The sequence below is a fragment of the Monodelphis domestica genome, chromosome 2 (assembly GCF_027887165.1).
Source record: "Monodelphis domestica isolate mMonDom1 chromosome 2, mMonDom1.pri, whole genome shotgun sequence".
NCBI classification, from domain to species: domain Eukaryota; kingdom Metazoa; phylum Chordata; class Mammalia; order Didelphimorphia; family Didelphidae; genus Monodelphis; species Monodelphis domestica.
In genome coordinates, this window is record NC_077228.1 from 132,491,361 (window position 1) to 132,515,025 (window position 23,665).

General features: G+C 36.6%; 1 protein-coding gene across 3 annotated transcripts in view; it reads left to right on the forward strand.

Moving 5' to 3' along the window:
- The first annotated feature begins 1,769 nt into the window (after positions 1–1,769).
- The window catches only part of LOC100024966 (MIA SH3 domain ER export factor 3), a 61,252-nt gene continuing 39,356 nt past the window's right edge, over positions 1,770–23,665 (forward strand). For 2 of the 3 annotated variants that reach the window (XM_007481431.3, XM_007481433.3), the window contains exons 1-6: positions 1,770–2,234; positions 4,865–4,998; positions 9,523–9,609; positions 12,554–15,425; positions 17,152–17,427; positions 21,273–21,508. In XM_007481431.3, coding sequence (XP_007481493.2) covers positions 2,099–2,234; positions 4,865–4,998; positions 9,523–9,609; positions 12,554–15,425; positions 17,152–17,427; positions 21,273–21,508 — 3,741 coding nt within the window. In that variant the 5' untranslated portion in view covers positions 1,770–2,098. Of the gene's footprint in view, positions 2,239–4,864; positions 4,999–9,522; positions 9,610–12,553; positions 15,426–17,151; positions 17,428–21,272; positions 21,509–23,665 lie in introns of all 3 variants that reach the window. The other variant, XM_056815969.1, reaches the window with a different exon arrangement.

Below are 23,665 nucleotides of genomic sequence, written 5' to 3' on the forward strand. Positions count from 1 at the left end.
ACCCTGTCCTTTCTTGCTCTGCTCTTACTTTCGAGGTCTGGGAAACTGTACTCAGGTTATTCTTTTCCTTTATTTCAAGTGATTATTAATAAATCATATAAAATATAATACTTGGACTTATTTTATATTAATTTTTAATCTTACATGTGAGATATAAACCCTATTTCTCTGACTCCAGAATCAATGCTTTTTCTAGTTTTACATGCAAACTTCCTCATTTCAGTCTTATTTGAAGTTAATTTGGTTTTGGTCCTCCTTCTTATTAGATTTACAAACTTTTTGAGAATGGAACTTGTATCTAATCTTCCTTTATCTTTAGTGTCTGCTATAATATTTTGCTCATAAAATGCCTAATATTTGGATTGAATTATTTTCTGTTTTCATTGTATGTGTACAGTCTCTCTTAACCCCTTAATAAAGTTATCGTTTTCAGAGGCTTTCAGAGGCTTACAGAGTTTTCAGGGCTATGTTAAGGATTAATCACTATTTGTAACATTATTTGTGGGGGAAAATTAATTACAAGTTCAAAATAAATGACTTCTAAATATAATTTGGTGATGCCAATTGTTTGTCTAAAAGTTAAGCTATATGCCACATTTCTGAAGATTTGCCAGACTTTCACCATAAGTCAATAGTACACGTGTTCTTAGAACTGCTATGAGTCATAGATACTTATGTAAATACACATACTCTAACAAGTTATATCAGTATAAGAAAGGGATGTTATTAAAGCATTGGCTTCTTTAAGGGTTTCTTTTAGATGTGTTTCAAAATGATGGTACTTTTTACTAATATATCTGTCCTCCCCCTTTAAGGCTTAGAATCATTAAAACTAGTGATAGAAAAGATAGTGAAATCATAGGATTCATAGCTGGAAGAGGGCCTTAAAGATGACAGGAACATCACAATTTCCAAATTGGAAAGTACTTCAGAAATCGTTTAATTCAATTCCCTCATTTTACAGATGTGGAAACAGCCCTAGAGTTTAAGTGATGTGCTCAAAGTTAAGACAGTTAGTAGCTAAGGTCAGATGCAAACCATCTTCTAGTTCTAAATGTAGTCACATCACAGATGTCGTCTTTCTAGCACATAAGAATTGATTGTGTAATATATGTGCATAACTCTTTGTGTAAATACATGTATATGTATACACATGTCTACCAAGAATAGTGAAATCCTTCCTCTGGGGGTCACTATCCCCTTTATAAGTATAGTATCTATACAATATTAACTCTACTACAAAATTACAGTAGATTAACAGAGGTAAAAATTGAGGTACAAGTCTAATTTAGAGGTCTGGGTGAAAATGATTACTCAAACTCATCTCATTATCTTATACTTCTCTTGATTGTAAAACCCCTCTTTGGTAGCGAGAAGCTCCATTCCTCCTCTCCATCATATCTCATTTTCCAGACTGGCCCCAGATCCTCCAAAATCTCTCTTTCTTTTCGTTATCTGGTGCTGCACTATAGGATGTCCCGGGAGGTGTGGGGTAGGGGTAGGGGTTCAAAGTTAAAAGGGAGGGACTGTGGAGCTAGTGAAGGCAATAATGACACTTAATGGTCAGGACAAGAGACAGTGGAAGGGGAAAGGCCAAGATGGACCATAAATGGCAGGGAGGAGGATACGAATGCAGCCCGACCCAGTTCAAGGAAAGGCTGCTATGGGAATCCACGCTAGGATAGAGGTGTCCAGCACTTAGGAGTAGGGAAAGCGGTCCGCAGCACAAAGGGAGCAGAATGGGAGCAGCGGATAGGGCAAGCAGAGGATGACGGAATAATGGCCAGGTGGCGGGGTCTCCCTTGCATTTCCCCGCCCCTCGCCTAGGCCTGAGAGATGCAGCTGGGTCTCCGGTTCCTCCTTTCCTCTTCCCCCAGCCCTCCCTTCCCATCCTTTTCCATCCCCAGCGCGGCTGACGTGTCTCCTTGGCACTGCTCATGCTCTCCCTCCGCCCCAAACCCGGGTCCCAACCTCGCCGCTCGCCCCCGCCTTCTCTTCTCTCCTCCCCTCCGCCTCACCATCGCCGTCCTCCGCGCCTGGGGCCTCCTCCCACCCCTCTCCCCCCACCAGCTCCATTCCCAGCCCCAGCCCCGCCAACATGGCTGCAGCGCAGCTCCTGCCCTTCTGCCTTCTCGTTCTGCTCTTCTTTTCTGGGCCGCAACTGGGTCAAGCGAATCGAAGCGGGGACCGGCGCTTCGCGGAGCTGAAACGTTGCGCCGACGAGGAGTGCAGCAGTGAGTGGGTGCCCGGGCCCACGGGGGACGGGGGCGGGAGAGACAAGGAGGAGTGGGGGGGATACGCGGAGTTGCATGGCTGGGGGAAGACAAGCTGCCTGCTCCCGAGGTCTGTGCCCCTTAGGAGCTGGAGACCGGAGGCCGAGTTGGTGCCTGGGAACAGCTCAGGCTTCAAAAAGCCGAAGAGAGTCCCCCCCTCCCCCTCCCCCGGTTTTTCTGCTCCTGGGTCTGGGCGTCTCCGCAGCTCCGCCTCAGCCTGCCACCGCGGCATCCGAGCTCGCCGGCTTCTTCCACTTGTTGCAAGTTTTTTTTTTGCCCCCTAATCGTGAGAGGGGAGAGCAGGAGAGATGTACCCTCGCCCTGGGCCGAACTACCGGCATGGGTCCTGGGGTCACCCTCTTCCTGTCCTCCCCTTTCGTTCTAGGAGGTGAAGAAACATAACATTTTAATCCCCTTTGGGCTTTGTCGGTTTTCGAAGGTTGATGTTTTTTCTTTAGTCTGGGAGAAAGTGCTTTCGAGCCCCAACACTGTTGTAAAGACCTCCTTTGCTGCATTTGTGGAACCAGATGGGTTGCTAGGTTTAAAGCAGTCTCATGGGCTGCTTTCTCCGCCCTCTCGCTAAGTCCTACTGGAATTGTTTGCTAGTTAGCTGTCTTTTTGAAAAGTGTTTTAGGTTTAGGAAAGGAAAAGCCCAAATCACCTACACACACACACACACACACACACACACACATACATCACATTATTATTGGTAACGTTGGTCATCCTTGACCTCTGAATCTTGTCCTTGCGTGGATCATTTCTCTTTCCAGCACGGCACACTAGGGAGGTCATAGCTTTCACTCTTGAGACCAAAACATTCATGCTGGACTCTTGGGATATTCCATTTTATTGGCAAGGAAGTTGGAGCAGTTAAAACGGGGTTTCTGACTTTTATAAATCCCTTTACTGGCTGTAACGGGGAGTGGAATAGTTATAAGTAATTTTGAAGATCAAAAAAACAATACACCAATATTACAATTCTGGTTTCATCTACTTTTTTTTTTTTAATCCCCAAATATTCCACTATTTCCCATCATTTGTAGATATCTTTTGTCTGACAACACAATTTTTTAACTGGCTAACATAAGTGCCAGAAGAGAAGTAACTTATTTTTTTTAATATTCAAGGATAAATAAAACATTCAGAAAAGGCTGAGTGTCATCATCCATTCCTCATACACAAGTGCTTTAAAAAAAATAAATTCTCATAACTTGAAATACAGGAATCATATTTCCGGAAGAAAATCTAGCCAAATCAATATACAACTAAAAGACTTTGACTTGTGTCCACAGATTGCTAAAAGTTAACGTAGGGATATTAGCAACACATTGAAACTTTCATTACTTTCTTTTTTTTCAAGAGACTTCTTTGGAACAGATCTTATAACATATACATCTCATTCCAAAGGATAGTTGGGAATTAATTTATATAGAACTTTAATGATTTCTTTGCTTAGGAAAGGAATATTGTTTTCCACTGCCCCCTTCTCCCTTTCCCTTTAACCACTGTGTACATTTTTGGACTCTTTTTGATACTGAGGGAAAATGTCTGTATTTTAAATTTAGGTTTGGAGTTTTTTTCCCCCTTTTTTTATCACCTATGATTTTACGTCCTTTACCAAGGTAGATTAGAAAGTATTCTGCAGTCTTAAAGAGTTATTTGGGACTCTGAAAAGTGACTTACTTGCCCAGAGTCATACAGCCAGTATTCTACAGATGGAATTTGATCCTAGGTCTTCCTGATTCAGTCTATTTCTGTGTGTATACACATACATATAAATGTGACTGATAAAAACACTAATTCAGATCTGAGTTTCTCCTTGATTTAAGTCCTTCAGGGTGCTCAGTGTTAAGGCAATTTATGACAAGTCCTGTGTCCAACACTTAGACTCTCTGTGACTATATGTAGGCAAATAGCAACCTCTCTAGGTCTCAGTTTACCTGGAAAATGATGGAGTGTCCTATAAGTTTGACTTTGAGAGACTTTTACTAAGAGACTTTGAAGTCTCTTTCAGCTCTAAATCTATATAATACTCTGATCTCTCATTTCTAAATTTCTCCTTAGTGTCTACCGACAATGTTGAGTTTTTTTTAGTCTGTAGATATTTTGTAGAAAATTTTGTCCATATATACTTATGCCACCTTCTCTTATTTAATTTAAGATAATTATCCCTTGGGACTCTTAGGTTCTCATCACAGCTCAGTCACCAACTCTTTGTGTGGTCTTGGTAAAGTCACTTGGCCAATTATTATACTTCAGTTTATCTACCTGTGAAATGGATATTTTTATAAACATAAAGTGGAGAAGCCTGGTAATTAAGTTATTATACAGGGAGCTAAGAGTTCTGTCCAAATCACTTTAATTTCTCTAGGTTTCATTGCCATCCTTCCATAGAATCGGTATCAACCAATTCACCTATTAATGATTAAAATGAATGATTAAAATCAAACAAAAAAAAACCTTAAGACAAATAATTGGAAAACAATTCACATCTTCAAAGTGTTTGGATATTCTAAAGCGGATATAAATGCAAATAGAAATGGGAAGGATTAATTGTGTTGTTTGAAATATATCTTTCTTCTTTACAGTGCTAATGTATCGGGGTAGAGCTCTAGAGGATTTCACTGGTCCAGATTGCCGCTTTGTAAATTTTAAAGAAGGGGAAGCTGTGTATGTCTATTACAAATTAGTAGGAACATTACCTGAACTTTGGGCTGGAAGTGTAAGTAATATATTCTTTTTTTGTTTCTCCCATTATTTCATTGTATCATTGTCTTTTTTTTTTAACTCTTAACTTCTGTTTTAAAGTCAATACTGTGTCTGTGTATTTGATCCAAGGAGCCAGAAGAATGGTAAGGGCTAGGCAAGTGACTTGCCTAGAGTCAAACAGATTGGAAGTATCTGAGGCCAGATTTGACTCTAGGATCTCTCCTGTCCAGGCCTGGCTTTCAATCCATTGAGCTACTTAGCTGCAGCCCCATACTACTGTCTTTCAATCACTATGTTTTTTTCCTTGAGATTCTTGTTTTTTTTTTGTTTGTTTGTTTGTTTCTGGCAAATGTGCAACACTGAGTCTAGGTTCTTGTAATCCATGAAATTCAGGAAATGTAAGGTTGAGGTGGTAAAAACTTGTAAGTAACCCTTTGTTGCACTGACAAGTGACATTCCCATGTAGTTTAAATTTGACAGAAATATTAATTTTTTTTCCTCTAATTTAAGAAGGTAAGACTATTATAGGGTTTCAGGATATGCAAGTTTAAGTAGTTGATTCTTGATGTTGCATTTTCTTTTATAGTGAGTTAGCTAACATTTGTTTATGAAATGTCTAGTGGACACCTGGGAACTTGTGGTATGTAGTTTTCTGGGTTGTTAATAGGTTATGTCATTGGAGAGCCTTCAACATCATTAAAATGGGGGGGGGTTAGGGACAGGGAAGAAGGAAAATTAGGCTTTTACTATGTTTCTCTGTGTTGTTTTTTCCTCTTATAAGGACTTTTTATTGGATTCTGTTGTAATTAGCTCCTTTTCAGCCATTTTTTCCCCTCTTCCACCATCACTCTTTCTCCTTCCTCTTCTCTTGCCTCATCTCATCTAAATGTCTTTTTGCTAGACTGTTCACAGCTACACATTTTACTAGTTTGGTTCAGTTGACCTGATACTAATCTGTCAAAATGCAGATATATATTTTTAAAAAATTAATTTGGGGAAATTATCAGAAAGAGATGTGTGACTGTGACTGAAAGGAATGCTTATGATTTATCCTTTTGTTTATTTTTTTAATGTGTGGTGGGTTGGGAGCTTAATATTTGCTCCATGTTGAAAGTGTTCTTAGTATTTGTGGTAAGTGTTCTAAGAAAGGTGTACTCCCTACTCTCAAAAAATTTAAAACTTGAAAAAATTATGTAAGAAAAAAATCCCTTCAGGAAGCAGTAGTATAATTTTTAAAAAACAGAATGCTGTGTCTAGGATCTTGACATATAGCCTCCAATCTAACATCCAAATTCTAGGGAATAATACAGTTAAAATATCTGATATGAATAAAAATCTATTCTATTTAAAAGACTCACAAAGGAAGAAATTCCTTAAGAAGAAGTGTTCTATAATGTAGTATTACTCTGCTGTTTAGTAGATTGAGGACAAGTGCCAACCCCATCTTATCCATGAAGCCTTTCTTGATTTTCTAACCCCAAACTTGTTTGCTGTTTGTCATCTAGTACCTTATGTAGTTTATTTGTGTATGTATCTTGTCTCATTGGCTATATTAGAAAGTAAGACATATTTTATATTTTTATAACCCATATATAGCCATTTCAAGATGTTTTTATTGTTATCAATCATGTCTGACCCTTTGCAACCCCATTTGGGGTTTTCTTGGCAAAAAATACTAGAGTGGTTTTTCTTTCCTTCTCCAGTTCATTTTACAGAGGAGTAAACTGTGGGAAAGAGAATTAAGTTAATTTGCCCAGAGTCATACAGCTAACAAGTATCTGAGGGTGGATCTGAACTCAGGTCTTCTTGACTCCAGGCCCAGCACAATATCCATCACAATACCTAGCTCCCAACCTCAGCATAATAGATGCTTAATAAGAACAATGAATAAGTATTTTTAGTGCCAGTTAGTGCATAGCAAGGGCAGCCAAGTGACAGTGGATGGAGTGAATACAGTACTGGACCTAGAGTCAGGAAGACCTGAGTTCAGATCCATCCCCAGACATTTATTAGAAGTAAGATCCTGGGCAAGTCATGTAACCCTGTTTGCCTCAGTTTCCTCACCTGTAAAATGAACTGGAGAAGGAAATGGCAAATCACTCCAGTATCTTTACCAAGAGAACCCCAAATGCTACTGACCCACTGTTTTGCTGCTTAATAATTAATAGAGCAACTTGAGTCATGCTTAATTGCCTAGAGTTTGCCTTAGAACATGCCTTGTAATCTCTATTAAGGAAAACTTTCTATTTCTAGTATAGCTTTGGAAAGAAAAAAGTTTTGGCAGTTGAGAGAAACTCAGAGTCTGTGGTACCTATAAACATAGCTGCACATTTTCCCGCACCCACCCTTTCATCTAACAGTAGCTTGTGCTAAATTGTATGCCTTCCCTCTATTGTTGCCTTCATTTTATTCTGTCCAGAGCCTGTTTGCATATGTTGTTGTTTACTTGGGTTCCTTGAGAGCAGAGTGTGTGTGTGTGTGTGTGTGTGTGTGTGTGTGTGTGTGTTTTGACTTTCTTTGTATCCATAGCATTTAGCACAGTGATAGACACAAAATGATAGACACATTAATAAATGTTTATTGACTTACTGACTTAAGCATTATTTTTTTCCTATTGTAGCAAAATGATATATCTTCTCTCTAACTCCATTTGGTATTCTTGAGAGAAGGTGTTACCACCCAGTGTGTAAATATAGGGTTTGCTAATCTCCATATTTATTGCTTAAGTGGAAAATAATAAATACTCTCTTTGTTTAAGAACTTTTTTTTCAAGAAATACTTCCTCTTTGCTTATTTTTCTCATTCTCATTAAAGCTTGTTTACATGGACAAGTGAAATTTACTTTTCCCTACGATATAGAGATATAAAACTGAAAAGTATAGAGACCTATCCAGTCATTCTCTTTGGCAGAATCCCACTCTGGGCTTTAGTTTTCCTTAAGTGATTGTCTATGGGCACAAGTCAATGGAAGTTATTTAGTGGAAGAACTGGAATTAGAAAACATGTATCTTAATTCCTACTTCTGAGCTCTTTCCAATTGTTTTTATTGTCTTAGCCTCTTCTTCATTTGACAATTATTGTTCTTTCAGAAAATACAGGTTCTCCTTTAAAAAATTTTTAGAATGGTGCTTGGAACCTCTTTTTTTAAACATTCTGAAGCCATTTGGGGGATATGTTAGAAACTCTGACTTTAATGGCATATCTGTCAGTTTTTTTTTTATTATATCTAATCTTCCTAACAACATTCTAGGAGTAATTATTTACTTTTAGGCAGTTGTCAGATATTACTAATGAGATTATCACTGTGAAATATTTACCTAGTGATAAGATATTTTATTTCCTCTTTTTGTGTGTGTGTGTGTGTGTGTGTGTGTGAGTACCCGTATATCTATATATTCCAAAATATTTAATGGCAACTTTATTTATGGTGGCAAAGAACTAGAAATTGAGGGCATGTCCATCCATTGATGGGGATGAACAGAATGAGTTGTGATTATGATTATGATGGAATACTACTGCTTCCTATGAAATGATTGAGCAGAATAGCTTTTTTAATTGAAAAGACCTACATGAAATTATGAAGACTAAAAAGAGTAGAACCAAGAGAACATTATATGTAGCTATAGAATTAATATTTGAAGAATAATTTGTGAATATCCATCTTCAGAAAAAGAACTGATAGAAATGTGAAAGACACAATTTAATATATATACAGAATTTTTTATTGGTTTATACCTTCTCTGGGGCAGGAAAGGGAGTGGAGTGAGGGGATTTTAATGTAACCAACAAATTAAATATATGTCTGTCTATTTGTATCTATATACACACATATAACCTTTAGCTATATGCTACTTATGATAGATACTCTTTTTATGTAACCACTTAAAGATACTTATATCACTGTGGAAAAGACACATGTCTTTACAGTGCATCAAGGTGGATTATGACAGTGCTATGGTTCACAGGTTTTCTTGGGAAAGAAATTAATTTTGGAATAGAAACTGGTTATGAATTAGTTGGTTATGAATTCTTGTTTTTTTAAGGCTATTTATATCAAGGAGTAATTAGCTTCTATTTTGATATTTTGAAGATAACATGTCAGAAATTTTGCATTTCTTAATTTTTATTTCCTGTGGTTGCTGTTTCATGATTAGGAAGACTGTAAACACTGTGTTTATGTAATGAGTAGTTTTATATATAAATATAAAATACATTATTGTCATATTAGTATTTGGGGTTTTTTTGTCTTTCAAACAATGTTTCTAATAAGAATACATTTCATGCATCATGAGTCTAAACATGTAATAGCAACCCCACCTACTATAATAGAGGTAGTTGAAAATCTGCTTCAGAACTGACTTGTGCTCATCTTCATTAATAAAAAACATTAATGACAGTCTGAGTCTCTCTTAAATAAAAAATAATGTTCTAAATAGCATGTAAAACATTCCTATTAGAGATCCTATAAAAATTTTGACAGATTTTGTAACTACTAAAAGTTCAATATTTTATCCTTTTTGTTTATTCTTTTGGACAGGTTGGCAGTGTTTTTGGATACTTTCCAAAGGATTTAATTGAAGTAAATCATCAATATTCTGAACAAGAACAGGAACTACCAACAGATGTAAGTAATGAGAATTTTTTTGTTGTTCTTAATTTCAAATTATTAAGTAGAGCATCCATTTTTACTAAGTAGGTTTTAAAATGCTATGGTAGTTATTTTCAGCTTGGAAGTAAAAAAAAAAATCCAGAAATCTTTGAATCAAATTTTAATTTGTACCATTGTACTAGAGAGAAAAATTTAAAAACAATGATATGTAAGATATAATTTTAGAAATATAAAAGATTTTCAGGCAGCAAGATAGGTAGCCTATGGGCCCTTTCCTTCACACTTGAAATTCCAGTTCAATTCAACAAGCTTATATTGTGTTTTCTAGGTGTTGGGCACTTTGCTAGGTATTGGGGATACAAAAACAAAGTGCAACTACTACCTCTCCCTTGAGGAGCTTAACTATTGTGTATAAACCCTTGTCAAGAATGCAGTATTTTTTGTAGCTCATTAATCTTAAGGCATACATTGGCCCATTTTTGCAAGTAAATTGTTAGAGTTGTTCATTAAAAATTATTTTTTTCTCTTACCCTTCCCCTCCTTTCTCTGACACAGCAACTACCATAGTTAGTGTAGGTCCTTCTCACTTTATACCTACAGTATTATAGTAGCTTTGTAGTGATTTTCTTTGCCTTTTTCTCTTCAATCCATCCTTCATTCATCTGTCAAACTGATCTCTCTAAAGTGCAAGTCTGATCATGTCACCTATTCCATAAACTCTAGTGACTCCTTGTCGTCTCTGGTTTTTACATCCTTCATAACTTGTCTTTCCACTTTCCCAGCCTATTGATGCCTTACTCCCTGCGGTGTATTCTGCAGTTCAGTGATGCTGGCCTTCTTGATGTTCTTTGCTCTCAAAACTCCATCTCCACACTCTTTGCCTTTTTACTGGCTCTCCCTTAACTATCTGGACCTCTCTTTTGCCTCATCTCTGCTTTCTGGCATCCCTGGTTTCCTTAAAGTCTCAGTCAATATCCCATTTTCTGCAAGAAAATTTAATCCTTCTTAATCTTAGTGCCTTCCCTTTTGAGACTTATCTCCAATTTATCCTTTTTATATCTGGTTTTTACATTGTCTCGGACATTAGACTGAGTTCCTTAAGGGCAGGGACTCTCTTTTGTCTTTGGGTCCCTAGTGCTTAACACAGTGTCTGGCACATAGTAGGTGCTTAATGCTTGTTGACTTGACTGGTAGATTTGCTTCAATTGACGGGAAACATGTTCTCTGAATCGATGATTGTCCCTCCCACTTGAGTAGGGTGGCAGCATCCTGGGGGAAGATCGCCTCCAGCCACAGGCACTTGACATCCTGTCTACAATAGCCATGGGTTAGCCATTGTCAGCCAGATTTGGTGATTCTTTAGAAAGGGGTGTTCACTGAGACGTGATATATCAACCTGCCATGCTGGGACAACTGTTGTCACCAAACAGTTTCCTTCCCTCAGAAGTCTGTGTCAGGCAGCTGGGTGGCTCAGGATAAAAAGCCAGACTTGGAGTTGGGAGCATCTGGGTTCAAATGTGGCCGCAGACACTCCCTGGCTGTGTGACCCCAGGCAAATGACAGAACCCTGATTGCCTAACTCTTCTGCCTTGGAACTGCTATGAAGTATTGATTCCAAGAGGAATACAATACAATCAAAACCAAGTTTGTGGTATACTCCCTCATAGAACAGCGTTACAGGGAAAGCCAGCTTAAACACAAAGAACAAGGAATCTTGGGAGAGCTTTGAATTTGACTCCAGTCTTTGGTTGGCTCCTAATTTTTGTTATTGTTGTTCAGTCTTTTCAGTCATGTATACTCTTCTTGATCCCAGTTTACAGATGAAGAACCCAAGACAAACAGGGTTAAGTGACACAGGTAGTAGTAAGCAAGTGTCTGAGGCCAGATCAGAACTCAAGAACGTGAGTCTTCTTGACTTTAGGTGTGACACTCTCCACTGGGTCCCAGAGACATTGGAGCCAGCTTATTTGGGACTGCTGGTAGAACAGTCCTGGGAAAATGGGAAGCTCTCCAGACCCTGAAGTTTATGATGTCTTCCTCTGGTGGAGGAGGTGGGAAGAGACTTAAGACCAAGTCCCAGGGCTCTGTTTCTCTGCCAGAAATCAGTTACTTCTCAGGAATTTAGCTGAAATACTCTTTTATCCCTTTTTGATCAAATCTTTCTAGTTCTAAACCAGCACTCTGGTTTTATACAGGCTGCTCAGAATGTTACTCAATTTTCTCAGGCAGTCTGTGCCCAGTGGTCAAGGATTTTTCCCCCCCCATGCTTAGTCTAAAAAAGCCTGTGATTCATTGATTAAAATGGGTTCTTTCCTTGATAAGGTATGGGGGTATGGCATTTTATCTCTTAATTAATTTAAAAACCCTTACCTTCTGTCTTGGAATCGAGACTCAGTATTGGTTCTAAGGCAGAAGAGCAGAAAGGGCTAGGCAAAGGGGGTTAAATGACTTGCCCAGGGTCACATAGCTAGGAAGTGCCTGAGGCCAGATTTAAACCCAGGGCTTCCTGTCTCAAGGCCTGGCTCTCAATACACTGAACCACCCAGCTCTGCCCCTGTCTCTTACTTTAAATAAGTTAGGTTAACTTTATTGATTTATTCAATCAATCCCTATTCTTACAAAAGTATTAACTGACTTTAAGTGACTGCATATTTGGTAGATTCAGAGGAGGGAAAGAGAAGGAGTTTGGGGATGGAAGCCTTGGTCTTCAGTAAATCCAAGGCATCATGGCCTCTTGCTAGGTGAAGGTATCTGATGGCCAAAGTGATAGAGTGCAGTTTGCTCCTATTAGTTAATTTTTCTAGAGTTGCTGGTAGCATTGACCTGTGACAGAATCTTTGCAGATGAGTATGGATGAGCACTTTGAGCTGTAACTATCCCACTTTACTACCCCACTTTTAATTGCATGGCAGTTCTATAAAAGATGGTATAGCACAATAACATTGTTCTTTCCTTTCAGGAAACAGATTTTGTTTGTTTTGATGGAGGAACAGATGATTTTGATAATTATGATGTTGAAGATCTTTTAGGATTTTTGGGAGAAACTTTGAGGGGCAAAGGGGAAGATGAATTGAACACTTCAGGAATTGAAGGCTCTGAGAATCCTATAGAAGAAATGGAGGAGGAGAATCCTGAGAAGCTGAATATTGAAAAACCTCCTGAAGTATCCAAGGATGATGAGCCTGAAACAGCAATGGACAGCAAAGTTCTTGCAAATTCAGAAGAAAACAATTTACCTTCTGAAAACACTAAGAATCTAGAGGAAGAGTTTGAGACACAGATGCCCCCTGTTCATGTAAATAGTCATGTAGATAATCCTCATGGAAACCAACCCTCCCTTGAGCCCTTAGAAGAAATGCTGCAAGATAAATTAAAAGTGCCCGAAAGCGAAAATGCCAAAAACATTAATACTTCACAACTTTCCAAGGACTGGGAAGAGATTGATGCCTATAAACTTTTGAAGAAGGAAATGAATTTGGATTTGAAAACAAAATTTGGCTCAACTGCAGATGCTCTTGTATCTGATGATGAAACAACTAGGCTTGTTACTTCATTAGAAGATGAGTTTGATGGGGAATTGGATGTTGACGATTCCAAAGTTGAAGAAGAGGATAAAGAGAACTTTGATGAACCACCATTACTAACTTTTTCAAATGGAGAAGACAGGAAAACATCAGTGAATACTGTAGTTGAGAAATATTCAACAGGTGAAAGTCTGTTTCCTGAAGAAGATACTGATGAAGTGGTTCAACCTAGGACTGGTGAAAAGAATGATAAAAATATATTGAAAACCTTAGGAGATACCATTTTCTCTATTGTTGGTGGAGGTGAAGAAGATGCCACAGATTTGGATGGCTCTGATTTAGATGAGGAAAAGGAGGAGGATAATGAAAAAGTCTTAACAGGCAAATGGGAAGAAGATAGCACTTTTTTGACTATAGAAGTTCCTGTAACTAATCATGACAAAAACCTAGATGATACCCTTGAAATTGCCACAGTTACTGGAATTAAGGAAAAAAGTGAGAAAATACAGTCATATAAGGAAGAATTTCCAAAGGATGGAATGGAATTGGTAGATAAGGACAGTGCTATAAAAAGTCCTATTCCTGAAATTGACCTTAAACTTAATCCTATGGAAGGTGACCTAAAAGAATCCATTGTCCACCAAATCACAAAAGAGGAGCTCCATGAGGAAAAGTCTGGACAGAAAGTTTTATATGAAAACTTAGAGAGTGATCCTGTCCATAAAACTCTTTGGAAGAAAATGAAAGAGAAAAATACTGAACAGAAATCTGTAAATATTAAATCACTGTTAGAAGATGAACAACAAAATGCATCCAAAGGAAATGTAGATATAAGAGATATTTCAGAAAATGAACAAGAGCAGGAAATGTTTTCAGAAAAGATTCAAGGAAAGCAAGCCACACAGCCAGCTGGGCTTAAAACTCAATATCAAGTCAACATTTCTTCTGAAGATCAAACTGATTTACCAAGAGAAAAAGTGGAAGAAAATCTTAAGTTGGAAGGAAATATATTGAGCCAGCAGGAAAAAGATGTGGAAACTGAGATTAACAAGCAGCTGGATGAAAAGACCAAGCTTTCTGAAGGAGAAATTCAAGATCAATTCTCCAAAGATAGAAGCAAAGTAATGAAATTATTCTCTCCAGATGAAAATCTTAATGATCACAAAGAAATGGAGAGTGCACAAAATAAAGACAAAGATATTCCTAAGGAGAGAGAAGCAACTCATTTCAAAGAAAATGTAGGCCAACCCCTTACTATAGGAACAACAGATTTCCAGACAGAAAAGGCAGAAGCTGAGGATGATGACTTCCCCAATTCTGAGGATTTGTTAGAAGATGAAAATGCTATAAGTGCTGCTGCTAGTGGCCAGAGCAGTAGGCTTGATGTTGATGTGCAAATGAGAAAAGCTACTTCAGGAGTCACTAATCTGATGCATTCCTTGGAAAACACCAAAGAAAAAACAAGTATGATTTTGGAAAATCAGGGAATAGGCAGCTTGCAAGGGTCAATTGAGACTACACCCAAAGAAGTAATTGAGAAGGATGGAGAACCTGTTAAAATATCTATAAAGGAGCAAGGGAAGAATCCCCTTGAGAAAAATGAAAATGAAAAAAATGCATTTAGTGAATTTCTTGACAAGGATAAAAATCAGGCTCAAGATTTGGTTGAAGAAACTAATTATTTTGAGAAAGAAGATGGTCTGAAAAACAAAATAGACTTCAGTTTCACAGAAAAGTCTTGGCCAGATGAGCTTTCCCAAGAGGACCTTGAACATTCACAGAATTTCACTGAGGAGGAAAGCCAAACATATCAGCAATCTGATTTTATAGATCTTGAAGATAATCTTGCTTATAAAAATGCTTTAGAGTCGGAAGATGGTGACACGATAAAGCAGTTGCCTATAATTAAGGGCTTTCTTGATGAAAAACGAGTAGAAAGGTTAGAAAAGTACCTTGGGTCTGAGAATATGCTGCAAATGGAATCCACATTCCGTGACATGGAAAGGAAGCTAGAGCGTGCTCAAAGGGAGAGCCTGGCATATAATATGGAAAAGGCCCTGGATGATGTCTTTCGCTCTTCAGAGTCAAACATCCTTGATATGGTGGAGAAAATGTTAGATTCAAGAGCAGCAGAAAACAAGGAACTGGGCATGAAGGAGATAGACTTGTTTGATGAAGAGTCTGCTCTGCTAGATGATATTCAAGACCTGATCTATTTTGTCAGGTACAAACATCCTTTGGTGGAAGAGAGTGTACCATTAGCAGCTATTGAGCCTCCAGAAGAAATTTCTAGGGTGCCTCTTACAGGTAAAGTAAAAATTTTTTTCTTCTGGAATTAGGTTGAATGGATAAAGGTGGTTATATCCTTTCTAGTATCCTTTGTCCTAGGTATGAGACCAGCCTGATTTGTATAGGAGCACATGAAATTTCACTATTCTTAAGAATATCTCTTCATTTCCTTTTATTTGACTTAAAATTCATTTTTTTCATTTATCTCAGTGGCAATTGAGTATTATTATTTAAAATAAGTTTTATTGATGACTTTTGTTTTTAAAACAAAACCATCCTTACTCTTACAAATCAAACCCTCCATTACAATAACAAAAAGTTCAGCAAAACAAGCAAAAATATTGGCCCTTTCTGACAGCATATATGATATTCTTCCCTAGTAGCCCTCTACTTCTCTCTCAAAAGGAGGAAGATTTGTTTTATTCAGTTGGTTAATTATTAATGAGAATAATACATAGTACTTTAAATTTTAGAAAATACATTCTTCACAGCAAAACAGTACAAATATCATTCTCATTTTATAGATGAAAACTGACTCAGTGAGTTTAGAAGCCAATAATCTCTTGGCCATTTCCTTATTTTGAGCCTCAATTTTCCCATCTATAAAATGAAAGGAGTGACCTAGCTCTGCATCTTAGATCCTCTAAAATATATGATTCTGAATGATTTACCTAAGGTCACAAGCTAATTAGTGTCCGAGTCAGGACTCAAACATACCTGTTGACTCCGAATTCTCACTACATATCCAGCATGTTATTGTTCTCAACAATAAGGGTAACTGAGGCAGCTAGCTAGCATAGTGGATAGAGAGCCAAGCCCGGAGTCAGAAGGACCTGGGTTCAAATGGGCCCTCAGACACTTTCTAGTTGTGTGACCTTGGGCAAGTCATTTAACTCCGATTGCCTAGCTCTTACCTGCTCTTCTAATCTTAGAATCAATATATGTAGTATTGATTCTGAATGTCAATTCTTTGTTTTGATTCTAAGACAGAAGTTATTTATTTAAAAAGTACAATAAGAGTAACTGAATTACTGAGGTATAGTAAGTATTATATCCTCTTAAGAATACTTTGAATAAAAGTTTCTGTGTGAAGATAATTATTCAATTCAACTACTTTATCACCTGTGGCCATGAGGAACAGGAATATCAGAAAATTATTAAAATTCACTGATCATTTCTCTGTTACTCCCCCCTAATCTATCACATTAATTTCAACCTAGTTAAAACTTTTCCAAATAAATTGATTGTGTAGCCACTAATTAGTAGGAAAATACACTAGTTGAGCTTATTGTGCTCATCTTTGAGCATTGGTTATGGATGATAAGCACAAACAGTGACCTCAACAAGTTATTCTTAGTCCACTAACCTTTTAGGAGAGGGAACAATTTTCTAAAAATAACTACTTTGTAAGCACAGGAATAAAATTTTAATCATTCTGAATGCTTAAGAGAACAAAACAAATTTATCAATTTTCTAAAGATGAAATTATATGCATATTAAGGGAGATACTGAGAAATCCATATGTTCAAATATATGATTACTCTCTATACTGACTTTTCCCAGGAAGAAATTTGTTTCTTATAGTAAGCATAAACAACAAATATGTATATTTGAGGGGAGGGTAGCATGACTACAAATATTTGATTTTAAGAGGAAAGTAACAAAGTTAAGTGAATCTACAAGTTATTTGGAACCATATATTGTGACTCACTAATACACCAGCATAAAAATATGGAAATTTTAGTATTTCCTGTAGACCAAAAAATAGAACCCAGAGGAGTCCAAGGAAGAAAGTTTGCAGTGAATGAAGAGGATACATTTGCACCAGAGGAAAACAAGAGGCCACCAGAGAATATGGAAATTAAAGTTCTTAAAGTGGAAGAGCCTGATGAGAATTTGGACATCTCAGAAAAGGATGGTCTTTTGGATTCAAAAGAGATCATAGATGTCAGTGACTCACAAGATGGACTACTAGTCATAGAGACTTTACCAGACCAAAATGTTGAAGATTTGGCTAGAGGTAAGGCTTCCTTATTTTTATTTAGAAAATGCTCATCTTTCTTTGGAAAATAATGTACATCACAGACAAAATTTTCTTGGTGAGTTCAGTAAGATGATTTTGTCATCAAAGGGAGACAAAATTCATTTAATATTGTATATAGAGTGTGAGCAAAAAAAAAAAACAACTATCATTCCCCAATTTAAGACAACTTAACATTTAAAAACCTGAACAAAAATGGATCTTGATTAGGAACATGATTAAGTGCAAAACTGAAACTTGACTATTGGTTAATTCTTTGGTTATAACAACCCATGAAACACATAAAAATACAAAATAGCCATCTATTCTGAATTACTTTCTGCATTTATTGCAATGGGCAATAAAAAGGAGCAGAGACTGCAGTCACATTTAAAAAAAATCATTTATAAACATAGTGTGGATTAAATACATAAACATATGTGGGTTACTTGAAATGTGACTTATACTGGAGGAATTGGGTCATAATAATCTTTTCATTCTCTCTATAAATGAAACCAAAAGACAGAAACCTTGACACGAAATGGTTCACAAATTTTACTTGGAGAGGCAAATAAAGTTGGTAGAATTGGCAGCAAATTTGTAACTTTTTTTGCTCATTTTCAATTGCAGTATTTGTGATAAACATTTATAAAAAAGACCACTGAACAGATAATTTCATCCATTGGCCAAAATTAACTTTAGACCCTGAAAGAAAAATTCTAGGTAGATTTTACTAAGGGCCTTCAAATTAACTTGGTATATATTTTAATACTCAGTGACTTTAAAAAGTCAGTAGAAAATGTAAAACATAACTCAGAAATAAGAAATGGAAGAGGTCAAAGGCTTGTATACTACACTATGCTCTTCTTCTATGTATAATGAATATTTTCCTCAAGAAGAAAGGTGTGAGAGGTATTGAACAAGGTGGTTATTGGATCATTCACAAAAAATTAAGTTAATTATACCATAGCAGATAGGAAATATATGTTTGCCAATATGGAAGACAATATGATTTATTGACTTTATAGTGAAAGACAAAATCAATACCACAGTAGAAAAAAGACTGAAAGTGAGAAGATGTGGCATATAATGAAAATATCTCGAATTTGGTCTATTTATTTATTTTGAAAATTATATTTAATTAGATGACTTAGAATCTTTTTCCACAGTTACAAGACCCATGTTCTTTCCTTCCCCTCCCCTTACCCCCTCCCATATCTGACATGCAATTCCACTGGGTTTAACCTGTGTCATTGATCAAGACCTATTTCCATGTTATTAATATTTGCACTAGGGTGATCATTTAGAGTCTACTTCCCCAGTCATTTCCCCATCGACCCATGTGATCAAGCAGTCGTTTTTCTTCTGTGTTTCGTTTCCCACAGTTCTTCCTCTGAATGTAGATAGCGTTCTTTCTCATATGTCCCTCCAAATAGTTCTGGATTACTGCATTGCTACTAGTAGAGAAGTCCATTACATTTGATTTTATAGTTTGGTTTATTTAAAGAAGCTATTTATTCCCCCCAAAAGAAATAGATAAAGGCAAAGACATTAGCACAGATAACTGCCGTTTTTTTGAGACCATTTAACCAATGGAAATCAATAACCACAACAGAGAGACCAAAAGAATCTAGAAACTATTTTGCCACATGGAGAAATATGGTAGACAATATAAACTTTCTTGTAAAATGCTAAGTAGGAAAAAGGTGAAAAAATTCATAGTACTGTCTTATTAAATAATAAGAAGCAGTAACAAGGAAAATAAGTTTACAGAAAGTTTGGTAAATGATCCAATTAAGTCAGATTGTTTCAAGAGTATTTAAGAGTAGGGAAGAATAAAAGGCAAAAAATGGAAAAAAGACCTTTCAAGATTGATATACAAGTTTGTTTTACCATCAATTATAGTAGAGTTTGCTACATTTTGTCTAAACATCATAATCTCTGATTGGATACATATGAAATAGAAAATAGCATATAAGAAAAACCTCCCTAAGAAAACCTCCAACAAAGAGTTGGACACAACTGAAAAATGATTGAAAAGCACATCCTACAGGCTGTTTCCTCAGTGTGCACTTACATATTCACAGTGTAGATCCCTAGAGGGTAGCTTTAGCCCTTCTGGTTCTAGAGTTAATGGCCCTCTAACACTATGGCCTGTGACCCTCTTTTTTCTTTTAGAGGCTGCCTGAAATTTCCCTCTGGTAAAATGCCTCTGCTGGGTGGGAAGCTCAACTAGATTCCCAGGGTCAGTTTGATTCTGTAGCTGGCTGTCTTCTCTGTTTGATGTGACATAATCAGTAACTATTTATTTAGTACCTCTACTCTGTTAAATACTGAGAATACAATGATTTAATACAACGAGAGTCTGCCCTCAAGCTTACATTTGGGCAGAGGAAACAACAGGAACATCTGTGAATATTCATGTGGTATATATAAGGTTTGATGGAAGTCAGCCTTAAAGAGGAAGAAACTAGAAATTTAGAGACCAACATGATGTAGGCACTTTTCCTTTTCTGGTCTGTTGAAGAGGTAGGGTATAGTACAGTGAAAAATTAAACACTCAGAGGCTCTTCTCAAATTTTTCCGTAAACTTCACATAATTTTGGTATATTACCCAAACTATTTGAACAGACTTAGTAACTGTTGTGGCACTGAATCCTAAGAAATGACCACATTCATATAATTTGATCTGAGATAGTATTTTTTGTTCGTTTTTTTTTTAATTTTTAGAGTTCCAAAACATTACTTGCTATCATTCTTTTTGTAGCTCATTTTTATTTCAACACAGTTCTATAAGTGCAGCTGCCTGGTTAAATCTGGCTATTTTAAAAGTGAAGCAAAAGCACCATTGTTTTTTACTGGTTCTACCTCATAAACGTGTTCTTCCTTTATGCCATAGATGCAGCTAGCTATTGCCCAAGTAACTTCTACACAACTTGGAAGGAAGCACAGAGGCTAAGGAGGACCCAAAATACCAATTAGTAAGGTGTAGTAGCCTGAGGACTTCATTTAGCTCCTTAGCTACTAATGTAAAATTCAGATAGGAGACTATAAATTCTTGCTTAGTTGAGTTAACCTAATTCAAAAAGGAACAATTAAAATTATTTTAGAGGCTTCTAAATGTATAGGTGCACCATATTCTTTAGCCATGTATCTGCCTGAATGTGAAGAGTAGTCCACTGGTGCTAGCTTTTTCTCTCCTTATTGTGAGCATGACAGCAGGCCTTGCGACCATCATCAATAGGAAAGAGAAAAATTTATTTGGCCAGGAAATACCTTTTGTGTATGCACACTCCAGCTTAGCAGCCAACCCAAAAGGTCTTTTCTTTGTCATTCAGTGGCTGAACAGGAAATGGTCAGAAAATGCCTGTTCATGCTTTGAAGAGGAGACCCTCTCATCTGAATCCTCTGGTTCTTCCAGAAGTAGGCTTCCCATACATGCTCACAGGACTTCGCTCAGTCTGGCTCTGCCTCTCACTGTCTTTCTCATATAATATATATATCTTACTAAAGATATTTAATTATTGAATGAATCCATTGTCTTGAGGGTTAATTACTTTAATTAACACTTTTTACTTGTGGAAAATACAAAAAATTGTTCTCACTTTCTTCTAGATATAAATATTATTTAGCTTCATTAAAGGGGAGGTAGAAATTTGTTTATTTTATAATTAAATTTTAGGATCCCTCATGAGAACTTAGAGGTTCTAGCTTTACCTCTGTCAAGAGTGTCCTATATCTATGGATGAACTTATGTTGGGAATTGTTTAAATGGGCAAAAATTCCACATTCTAAAACACAAATTGTAAGCTGAGTTACATTTTAAGTTAACTTTCTTCCTCTAGGAATGATTTCAACAGAAGACATTCCTTTGGATTTAAAACAGCTTCCTCTAGAAATAATTTCCACAGAAGATGCTCCTTTGGATACAGAACAACATCCTCTAGGAATGATTTCCGTAGAAGATACTCCATTGCATACAGAACAACTAGAAACAAATCCAGAGATACCACCAGTTCTTGCAGCTATGAAGAGTATAAGTCTTGTAGCAAAAGAAAACATGAAACAATATACTGAGATGGTAAGTATGACAGATTAACTTTCCAAATGATTTATGAATTATTATAATAATTAAATTTGAGCATTTAGGGTTTTTAGCAAATGACTTGCCTAATATAAGCTTTAATAGCTCTCTGAAAAGATCTTGATAATTTGAAGGAAATTTTAAAGGTAGAACTTGAAATAATTTACAGATTTTATTATTCTTTTGTTGTTTTTAATTCAAAATTGGCTTTTTTAGCGGAAACATTGAAGCATTTTATGGAAGGCAAAATACCTGAGGTTTTTTTAGAGTTCTTCCTCTACTGGTATTTGTAGAAATTAGTAATTTTGCTGTAATGTATACTTAGGTCTGGGCAAATTTCCAGAAGTGTTTAGTGTTATTAATCCCTATGCCTGGTAAGGAAAAGCAAGAGGGAGAAGATAAGCTAATTTTGTCAGAAATATCCTCTGCTTTCTATATTTTCCATTTTTCCTTTCATTCTGTTGACAAATTTATCTTTTAAAAATACAAATATCCCTGGTATAATTGAACCCATGTTATTCACACTCCACTAGAAACTGCCATAATCTAATAATTTTTTTCCTCACTGTTGACAGCTTTCCATTATGGAGGATAATAGTAATAGTTTGAAAATTGGCAAGAAAGTTTCGAATGTTTTCTCTAAGAGGTAGTCCAGTGGAATATAAACAAAATCCCAGAGTAGAGGATTTTTAGCTTTGTTTTGTTTTGTTTCTCAGTCATGATCACCAAGCAGAGGGAGCATATTAGTTGCTTAACTATCAATTGTTGCACTGCAGTGATTGGGATGGAAGATTAAAGGATTTTGGATTGACCAGAAAGTCAGCACAAGGACATGAGGAACCAGTAGAGTCAAAAATGGAAGGAGGTTGCAATTCTCCTAATTCCCACTTTCTGGAGTAGCATGAGTAGTATTCAGGGTGCCATTGAATTTAAAACAGCAGGATTAGCATTGTTTTAGGATTTAGAGGCTATGAGTTCAAATCCTGTCCAATACTTTATTGTCTGTGTAATCTTAAACAAATTACTTCATGCCAGTTGGCCTCAGTTTCCTCATCTGTAACATGCAGTTGGACTAGATGACTCCTTGGATCCTCTGCTTTCTTACTGTATTCTATGTTTACCTTGGGTACCAACTCTCCATTAACCCCGTTTGTCCTGCCATTTTCAGTCCAAAGACAATTCCATTCTCCTTAGCAGAGAAAATGGAACTAAAAAATGAATTTAGTGACAGTCTTTCCTCTGTTGTTACCATTGTCCAACGGCATTGCTTGAATTTCCTTTATTTATTTTTAACTCTTACCTTCTATCTTAGGATCAGTACTGTGTTGATTCCAAGGCAGAAGAGAGTAAGGACCAGGCATTGGGGGTTAAGTGACACAGCTAGGAAGTATTTGAGATCAGATTTGAACCTAGGACCTTTCATCTCTAGATCTGGCTCTCAATCCACTGAACCACCTAGCTGCCCAGGCTGAATTTCCTTCTTTGGCTCTCCTTTCCCTCTAATATGGTCAGAGACTCTATTTTTGGGTCTTGGCTTCTCGTCAGCTCAGTAATATTCCAATGTTTAGCACTCCTCACATTATTTTTACTTTACCACAAAAGGATCTTATATTCAGTTTTTTAGCTGCTCTGGTTCCATTATCTGTATTTATCTTTTTAAAGACCTGTGCTTGTTGCCGAGTTCCCTGTATATCCATCATATTCTGTAGACAACTCCTGTTTTTCTTCCATTTATGAATGGTGTTTCTTATATCTACCCTATCCTGCATAGTTTGTTGACCTATACTTAGGCAGTATACTTTCTCTGCCATTAAAAAAAAAACAAAAAACCTTTTGATCTGATTAACAGAACAAGGTAAATATATTCTTATGAGCCTTTTTTAAAAAGTTCTATCTTCTCCCTGGAATTCACTATGTATGCCTATTTGAAAAACTACATCTTAGTTTTACATACCATCTTCTTGACTAGCTATTCATTTCCCAAATTAAAAGAAGTTACTTAAATTTAAGAGGTGTGGGATTAAAGCCAAATCTTAAGATTTTTTTGCCTCCCTTTATTATTTCCAATGTATATTTTTATTTTTTTCTCCTCTTAGATCAAATATGGTAATTGTTGATTAGTTTTTTTTTCTTTTTTAAGAACTACTCACTATT